Source organism: Gekko japonicus, unplaced genomic scaffold, assembly GCF_001447785.1.
Source record: "Gekko japonicus isolate JY-2015 unplaced genomic scaffold, Gekko_japonicus_V1.1 scaffold188, whole genome shotgun sequence".
Lineage (NCBI taxonomy): Eukaryota > Metazoa > Chordata > Lepidosauria > Squamata > Gekkonidae > Gekko > Gekko japonicus.
The window spans coordinates 1,530,505-1,539,770 of NW_015163098.1; the positions used below are offsets into that span (position 1 = coordinate 1,530,505).

At 45.8% G+C, this 9,266-nt stretch overlaps 1 protein-coding gene across 1 annotated transcript in view; it reads left to right on the forward strand.

Annotated features, from left to right (window-relative positions):
- The window catches only part of LOC107106494 (olfactory receptor 10R2-like), a 13,341-nt gene extending 12,670 nt beyond the window's left edge, over positions 1-671 (forward strand). Inside the window, exon 2 of the mRNA XM_015406656.1 lies at positions 94-671. Coding sequence (XP_015262142.1) covers positions 94-671 — 578 coding nt within the window. The remainder of the gene's footprint in view (positions 1-93) is intronic.
- Positions 672-9,266: the final 8,595 nt, after the last annotated feature.

A 9,266-nucleotide genomic window follows, 5' to 3' on the forward strand; every position in this document is an offset into this window, starting at 1 on the left:
TATTTTGACAGGAAATGTCATCATTGTCACGACGATAAGGCGCGAGTCCAGCCTACACATCCCCATGTACTTCTTCCTCGCCGTGCTCTCCAGTTCAGAAATCATGTAAACCTTTACATTATCCAGTTCTGATGAATCAGGGACTCTGCACTAAACTGGTTATCTCTTCAGCATCAATGGGTTTCCTTTTTTCTACGATCGAGACGATTATTATATTTACCTTGCCCTTCTGTGGGCCGAATAAAATCCATCACTTCTTTTGTGATATGGCACCATTACTTGAGTTGGCCTGTGGCCGGAATTATATAGGGGAAGATGTTATTTTTCTTATTTGTTTTCTGGTGGTCTTTTGCTGCTTCTTTCTCATTCTTCTGTCGTATCTTTTAATCATAAACACTACCCTGAAAATCCCCACCACAGACGGGAAGCGCAAAGCCTTTTCCACTTGCGCCTCCCATCTCATTGTGGTGGTTGTGCACTTCGGATGTATTTCCATTATTTACCTGAGGCCCCAATCCAGGAACACTTTGAATGATGACACCTTGATCTCTGTCACGTACACCCTGGTGACTCCATTGCTGAATCCTGTTGTTTACAGCCTGAGGAATAAGGATGTCCAAGTAGCACTCAAGAAATCCCTGGGAAGAAGCACATCTGCCCGGAAGATGTGAGAAGTGCTAATGGTGGATGAAACAGGCATGCCATGAATTGTGCTTTAGGGGGAAACAAAGAATTATCACTGTGAAGGAAATCATGGGCCTAGTAAATATTTTTTCTTGTATGGAGTAATGAATTTTCTTTTTTGTAATATAATGATTTTTATTATTTTCTGACAGAACGTAACAAACAAACATACAAACAGATATGAGAGTAATACCCTTGACGTTACCTCATACATATAAATCTAAAGGCCACTCTTGCTACCATATGTTTACTATTTAAACAATATCTTAACATTCCACTGCTATTTTCTTTCCCCCCCCCTTTTTTTAGTAACTCTCCTAAAAACGAGAGAATTTTATTGCTTTTAAATTTCAGGAAAACAGGAAGGGTATATAGCGGGATTAAGAAAAGTGGTGAGTAATGTTTACGTTAGTATATTAGTCTTTTGTTAATATTTCACAAAGTCTGTGGCTTCTTCTGCGAATGGACGATCCTCTTCCATCTTTACCTGTAAAAAATAAAGACATTAGATATGTTAATAATGTCCTTTTGGGGTTAGTATTGTCTCTTATTGCACTTTCCGAACAAATCCTCAGGCGTTGGGGTGCTTCCCTTTTTTATCTCTCAAGTTGCAAGTTGGACCATTTGCTGCTTTCCCATCTTCCGATTCTTTGACCTCTCCCTCCGAGCTGCTGTCTTCCTCGCTACTAACCGCCATCCACTCAGCGAGTTCTGCTTCCTCCTCTTTGCTGGCGTGCCTCTTCAAAAAGTCTTGAGCTTTGAAAATGGAGTCTATCTTTTCTCTCTTGTCTTTATATTTAAAGACAAGTCCTTCTGGAATCAACCATCTGTAGTTAATTTGATGATTTTGCAAGAATGTGGTCAACCCTTTGTATTCTTTTCTTTTCATGCAAATTTCAAATGGAACATCTTTCAAAATCCTTATGGTCTGTCCTCCGATTTTCAAAGGCATTGATGATGTTGCTTTCAAAATTTGATCTCTGATGCGTTGTTTGGTGAATTTCACAACCACTTCAGCTGGCAGATTATTTTTCTTTGTAAAGTTGGAATAGGCTCTATAGGCCAAGTCCATCTCTTCTTTTAAATTTTCCGCTTCGCTGCCAATCAGTGGGGCCAAAGCATTCACCAGTATGCTTCTGAGATCTTCTTTTTCAACCTACTGTATACCTTGAAATCGGAGAGTCAGATTTGATTTTTCCATTTGTAACGTCAATAGCTTATTATCCTGCATTTCCTGATGTTTTTCCATTTTATTGACCTTCTTGATTTTTTGCGTTTCTTCCGTTGATACCAGGCATTTCTTTGTCGTTTTCTTTTACTTTCGCTTCATCACTCCGAGAAGCTGGTGGCATTGCTAGTCTCCATTAGGGGCACTACACGGCGGGGCCTCTGGGGCATAGGGAGAGCCTCAATTTTCTGACCTTCCGATCGGTAAAGAGGCACTTCCCCGGTGCGCCCCCTGGTTAGGAGCCTTTGACTAAAGCTCCTTAGGGTCTCCGCTTGTGCGGATCCCCCCCAACCGTGCGTGGGCGAATCGCCTCCGGGAGCGTCCCGAGAGAGCGACCACCATTCGCGCCGCCAAAACCGGAAGTGACATTCCACTGCTATTTTCTATACTTCTATCTTTAAGTTATGCAACACAATAGGTTAACATGTTTTCTACTCATTAGCTTTGTGTCTAAGTCTTCTACCATAATCTTCTACAGAATGCATTTAAGTAACATTCTCCTATTTCATAATAAAATTCTTTTGTCATACTTTTTTATTACCAAGACTTCTGGAGTCCTTTAGCTAAAATTAAGTGTATTACATCTTTTATTTAAAAAAATTTGAACCTTAACATCTCAATAAATTTATCTTCTATATACTTATCAATTATCCGTCTTAAACAATCTTACTCTAATAAACAGTCATAGTTGTTCCCTAGACCGGATTTTTTTAAATATACAATTCATGTTCTTTTTGGTTAAACTATTTGAGAGACTAGTTTCATCTTTCAATAAGTATTTTAAATGTGTGCTAGGTTTTTATGAATATAGGAAAAGGAGATTGGATTTATACCCCACCCTTCACTACCCAAAGGTTTCTCAGAGCGGCTTACAAACTCCTTTCCCTTCCCCTCTCCACAACAGACACCCTGTGAGATAGGTGGGGTTGAGAGAGCTCTTGACAAGAAACTGCTCTTTTTCAAGAACAGCTCTTATCAGGTGCAAGTGGAGGAATAGGGAATCAAACACGGTTCTCCCAGATTAGAGTCCGCACACTTAACCACTACACCAAACTGGCTCTCACTTATCCTTGAAATTAATATTTCCTTAAATAGACTGAACTAATGGTTTTTCTAGCGGTCATGTAGTATCTTCCCCAAATCCATCTACCAGATAATTATTAAAATGGCTTTTCCTAATCTCTACCCATCAGTTCAAAAAAATCTTAATTTCTGTTTATGTAATGTATCCATCTCAGACCGTGTGCACGGCCATTTCGCCACGCGGTCAGGTGAAGCGACTGAGCTTCGCTCTCAGTAACAATGGGGCTAGCAGATCCTAGCCGGCACCTATCGGCAGGCTAGGCTCCTGGCCGAGAGCCTATGGAACTCTCGGCCACTGTTCTCATTCACGGACATTTTGTTAAAAGGTATTCCAGGAGGGCAGCCGTTTCTAGATGACGTGCTCATCGCGGCCCCGGATGCCTCGACCTTCGCCGACCGGCTGCGGGCAGTGCTCCAGCGTTTCAACACGGCCGGCCTGAAGGTCAAGTGAGAGAAATGCTTGCTCGGGGTTCCCAAGGTGGAATTCTGGGGGTTCGCCGTGGACGCCCAGGGAATTCACCCCACGGAAGAAAAGACGACAGCTATCTCACAGGTGCCCCTGCCTATGTCCAAGGATGAATTACAGGTTTTCTTAGGCCTGTTACATTTTTATCACTCCTTTCTCCCTCTAAAGGCCGTGGTGGTGGAACCTCTGCACCGCCTGCTGGATAAAAATGCTCTGTGGGTCTGGGGCCCGGAGAACGCCGCCGCTTTCCAGGCAGTAAAGGATCTTCTTGTCTCCAATTTGGTCCTCTCCCATTTCAATGAGGCCCTTCCCATGGTCCTGGCCTGCGATGCCTCTCTGTACGGGGTCGGGGCGGTCTTGGGCCACCAGTTACCGGACGGCCGGGAGGTTCCGGTTGCTTATTACTCTCACACCTTGTCATCTGCTGAGTGTAACTATGTGTCAGCGAGCTGCCATTGCGTCCTGTGTAACCTGGTTGCTTTTTGGCTGTTCCTCCCCTCCCATCCCCGTCTTGTTAGTTACTTTCACTTCCATGCCCATTAGCTATGCTTGCTACCCAAGATAATGCCCAAGGTCAACAGCTGGAGGTGGGAAGGAGTTTTGGCTTTGCTTCGCTTGTTATGTATTCTATGCATGAGAACTGAGCTTGTGTTTATATTGTGGACCGTTGTGTTCCCATGAGATGGGGCACTTGCGTTGCCTGGTTTTCCCGCACGCGGGAACTGGATCCATTGGTCAAGACCTGGTTCAAGTTCATTTATTATGTTGCCCCACGGGGTCTGTAGTTATTCCTAACAATTCTTGTGTTCCTGTGATTTCCATCGCTTTGCAATAAACTTCTACTTTGGTTCAAACGTGGAGTTATTCAAATGCTTGGGGACTGGACACTATGCACAGATTGACAAGGAGGCGCTGGCTATTGTGGAAGGGGTGAAAAAAATCACCATTACTTGTACGGTCGGCCGCTCATGATCCTGACGGACCATAAACTGCTCCTCGGCTTCCTGGCCCTAGACCACCAAACCCCCCAGATGACGTCTCCCCAGGTGCTCCGGTGGTCTGTTTTCTTGGCAGGATACTCGTATGCACTCGTCCATCAGCCTGGGAAAGCGATGGGACATGCTGACACTTTGAGCCGTCTTCCGCTGCCGTCTAAGGATCTGGACCCGGCTCCCATTCATCAAGTCACGCTTCTGGAGGCTCTTCCCAATCAACCGGTGCACGTTTGGGAAGTGGCGCGCCACACTGCCAAAGACCCAATCCTTTGCTGCATCTTGGACTGGGTGAGAAGGGGGTGGCCTACGGCCCCAGGGGGGCGGACTTCACGGCCTTTGCATCCCACAAGGATGAGCTGTCGGCCCACAAAGGCTGCATGATGTGGGGAGGCAGAGTGGTGATTCCAGCCCCTTTACGAGAAAGAGTCCTCATGGCGCTCCACGAGACACATCCTGGGGTGGTCTGAATGAAAGCTTTGACCAGAGTTACGTCTGGTGGCCAGGGCTGGATCGGGACATTGAGGACCAGGTCAAGAGGTGTCAGCTCTGCCAAGAATCCTGGCCCGAGCCTCCCCGGGCTCCCGCTAGACCCTGGGAGTCCTCACACAAGCCCTGGTCTCGGCTCCATCTGGACTTCGCAGGGCCATTCCAGGGTCAGATATTCTTTATACTCATGGATGTATACAGCAAATGGTTTGAGGTCATTCCGGTACCATCCACTTCCTCGACAGATGCTATCCGGGCCATGTGGCACATCTTCAGTGCCCAGGGTATTCCCGACACCCTGGTCACCGACAACGGCACGGCCTTCACCTTAGTGAATTCCAGGACTTCACCCATTACTACGGAATTTGCCACGTCAGATCGGCCCCGTTCCACCCAGCGACCAACGGCCAAGCCGAACACATGTTTCGGACGTCCAAGGAGGTGCTCCGCCGCTTGGACAGCAAGGACTGGGACTACAAGCTGGCCGCATTCCTCTTTGGCCGGAGAAAGATGCCCCGCACCATGACAGGACACAGCCCAGCAGAGCTTCTGTTAGGAAGCCTGACGACCCGGCTGGACCGCCTCCATCCCGATCGAGCGCTGGAAGAGGAACCGGACACAGAGTCACCCAAGGCAGCCAGAGGGTTTTTCCCCAAGGAAGACGGCCAGATACTTCATCGCCACATTGATCAGCTGTGGCGACGGATACTCCCACGTGACCCCGAGGACTGCGAGGTCCCAGACACCCCGGAGACTCCCACACCACCTCAGCTACCGGACGACCTGGCCCCGCAAAGTGAGGTTTCCGTCGAGGCCCCAGCCGACCACATGACCAGGCCCCAAGAAACAGCGCTACCAGCGACCCAACTGCCAACACTGCCCATCTCGCAGCTGAGTGCTCCGGTGTCACCTTCCGCCCAGGTCCCCACACCTCGCCGCTCTACGAGAACCCGCAAAGCCCCTTCCTACTTGCAGGACTATGTGTGTGGGTGTCTTTTGGAACAAGGGGGGAGGGGTGTAATGTATCCATCTCAGACCGCGTGCACGGCCATTTCGCCATGCAGTCAGGCGAAGTGACCAAGCTTCACTCTCAGTAACAATGGGACAAGCGGATCCTAGCCGGCACCTATTGGCAGGCTAGGCTCCTGGCCAAGAGCCTATGGAACTCTCGGCCACTGTAAATAGCCAATCACTTGTGTGTGGGTGTGTTTGGGGAGTGGGGTTTGTGCACATATAAACCAGCCTGTGAGCTAGGTACTCTCATCTTGTTCTGAGCTGAAATAAAGTATGAGAGCTGAAATCACTAGTAAGTCTCAGTACTTTTCAGCTTAATTAAAGTAGGAGAACCTATTGGATTGTGAACATTCTATCTAATAACTAAAATTGTAACCACAAAGTGCCAAAGACAAAGATGCTTTTAAAAATCCTGACAATAAATCCAGCTGTCCAAGTCATGTGTGAGCACAGCCTAATCTTTGAATTAAACCCTTGGTCATCTCAGAATTTCTCTGCTGTAAATATTTCATCAGAAGGTTACTTCTGGGCTGTTAGACATTACATTGAGTGAGGAATCTCAAGTTTACGTTGAAACCGGAACAGAAGATGCTTAGTATCTTGATGACTTCTAATTGTGCACTTCCAAGTGTATTCCTTTTGAAATTTTTCTGTAGAATCATGACTTTCAGATCTGCCAAGTATGTCCAGGAAGATTAAGATTTCCTGCATTGTGCAGGGGGTTGTACTAGATGACCCTGAAGGTCCCTTCCAACTGTTTTTGAGAAATGCAATTTCTCATGTCAGATTACAACAAGGGAAGTAAAAGCAAAATATACATCCAACAGAAATCAAACAGAAATCATTCCATATACATTTTAACTTATCCAAAGCTTTAAACATAGTCACTTATTAATAAGTATGACCGCAGTCTAGCTGATTACAGATCAGCCAAATGGTTCTTAATAACAATTAACATACACCACCCTTATAAAGATGACAGTATATATTCCAGCAACTATATGCCAATATCTCTTGATTATATCCTATACAGAACTTAAAAGAGCCCAATATTGGAAACCACAAGTTATGGTATTCCGCTTTCTACCTTCCTGTTTCTTAAAGAGACACTTCCTGTCAATCTGAGTTGCCCTGGCTTCCATCTTTTTAATAATGTTATTCAGATAATCCTGTTCCTGAAACTGATGGCATAATCTACTGCTTTCCGAAACAAAATCAGCAGGCTGTGTAGAATTCCATTTTATACACAGGAACTGCCTATGGGGTAGGTTCCTGCAAGGGTGCGGGGGGGGGGGGGGGGGGGGAATCAGACCTCAGATATGAATTACAATCTGTTGGTTTCCTGAAAGTCCTTACAAAAAGCTGATTGGTAGAGATTCTTGGGTTTTGAGGGGGAAGAGTTGCTCCCATTTCAATTGGGTATGCCTCACCATTTTAAAAGATTTACTATTTAACAAAGCTGGGTGGAAACTGATAGAATTTTGTATTGATCATAACCTAATAACATTAAACGGTTTATCTCAGTTTCCTACAACCATTAATTTTACTTGTATTTCTTCTTATGGCCATAGTGTGGTAGACTATGGCTTTTGCTCTCCTAGCCTATTGCCTTTCATTAAGTTTATGCACATTAAACCTCATAAAGAAAGTGACCATCTTCCCTTGTCACTTTTGCTGCTTTTTCCAATTGAAGTTTCTGATTCTATCAACTGTCCTTTTGAACAGAGCGCTGAATCAACTTTAGAAAGGATTAGATGGTCTGAAGCACAGGAAAATGAATTTTCTATTCTCCTTAACTCCAAATTAATGTCTAATCTGAGAACAATAATTAGTTCTGCCTCCCATCTGGAATTGTTCGATGCCTTTTGTCAAGTTACTAATCAGTGTAGCCTAATGGCCAAACCACTCCATTCCATCAACCTGGTTTGACCAAGAATGCTTTGATCGGAAAAAAGAACTAAGAACTTTATTTAGGGTTTCCTGCCACTCAGGGAAATCTGGCAAGTTGGAGCAATATTTTATTCATAAAAAGTCATTTTCATGAGTTAATTGCCAAGAAAAAAGCCAACACTTTTTTTCAGAATAAGTGGAATCAGTGTTTTTAATCTATTAGGGGAGCGGTGGCACAGTGGGTATATCCCACTGTCTTAACATCCGAACTGTGTTAGTTCGAGCCCCGCACTGGTGTGAGCAGTCAGCCTGTTGTCCCCAGCTCATCGTCCACCCAGCGATTCAAAAGCTTCGGCGAGTATATAAAATGGGAACCACTCCTTAGTGGTGGGCATACCAATCTCCCTTGTAGGAGGGTGTTAGCTGACAGTCGGGACTTCCTGGTCGAGGTCGGGAAAAGGCGAAATAACTTCTTGGCTACAAAAATCCCTGCAATGGATGTCTCCGGCCAGGCAGTGACAGTGTGGCGATGTGACATACGGGTCCTGAACCCTGGTCGACAAGCAGCCGTTGGAAAATGACTGAGCCAAGCCAGGAGACGTTTACACCGTGCAGTGACAGCGTGTGCAATTAAAAATGAATATATGTTGTCCTCCCTATCCCCTGTCTAATGTGTAACTGTACATCGCTTTGAGCCCACTGGAGAAAGCGATTAATAAATTGAAAGTATTGTTGTTGTTGTTGTTGTTGTTTTACATTCAGCTTTATATCCCACTCGAACCCCTTGTCAGGGGGTCTCTGAGCGGCTTACAATTCAGTGCTAGTCACCATTTTACTACCCTAACTGTGGCCACATATATTTGTAAGGGGCAGGGAGACCTACCGGCACCCCTATGGTGGTGGTTGGTAGTTGGTCCTGTTGGTTCCGGCGGTTCCTCAGGCGGGGGGCCCTCCTCGGCGTCTGGCGGCAACCTTCCTCTCTCGATGCGCGTGACTCCCATCTCCTTCCGGTTTCAGCTGCGTCCTTTCCGGCTCCGCTGTGCCGGCTCTTGACGTTATCACGGCCTTCTCCTCGGCGGCGGTCGCTCGATGTTCTGCCTTCTAGCCACCAGGGATCGCTCCTCTGGTTGCGCCCGTTCGCCGCCACCGCTTATTATTATTAAGACAGTAAAACTTTTTGGCATACGATCACAGGGAGGCTAAACAACAAATCTCTATTTAGTCCTTGTATCTCTCCCCAAATGTGGGTCAATTATTTTTCAATGGCATTTAGTTCGCATATAGCCTTCAGTATTGATTTGGATGATATAATTCCTTCCAATATCCCTAAATGACCACCAGTTAATACAGACAAAAATTATGGAGTTAATCGCAAATTTGAAATTAGCTAGGGCCCCGTGTCCTGATGGACTTCCTGCTG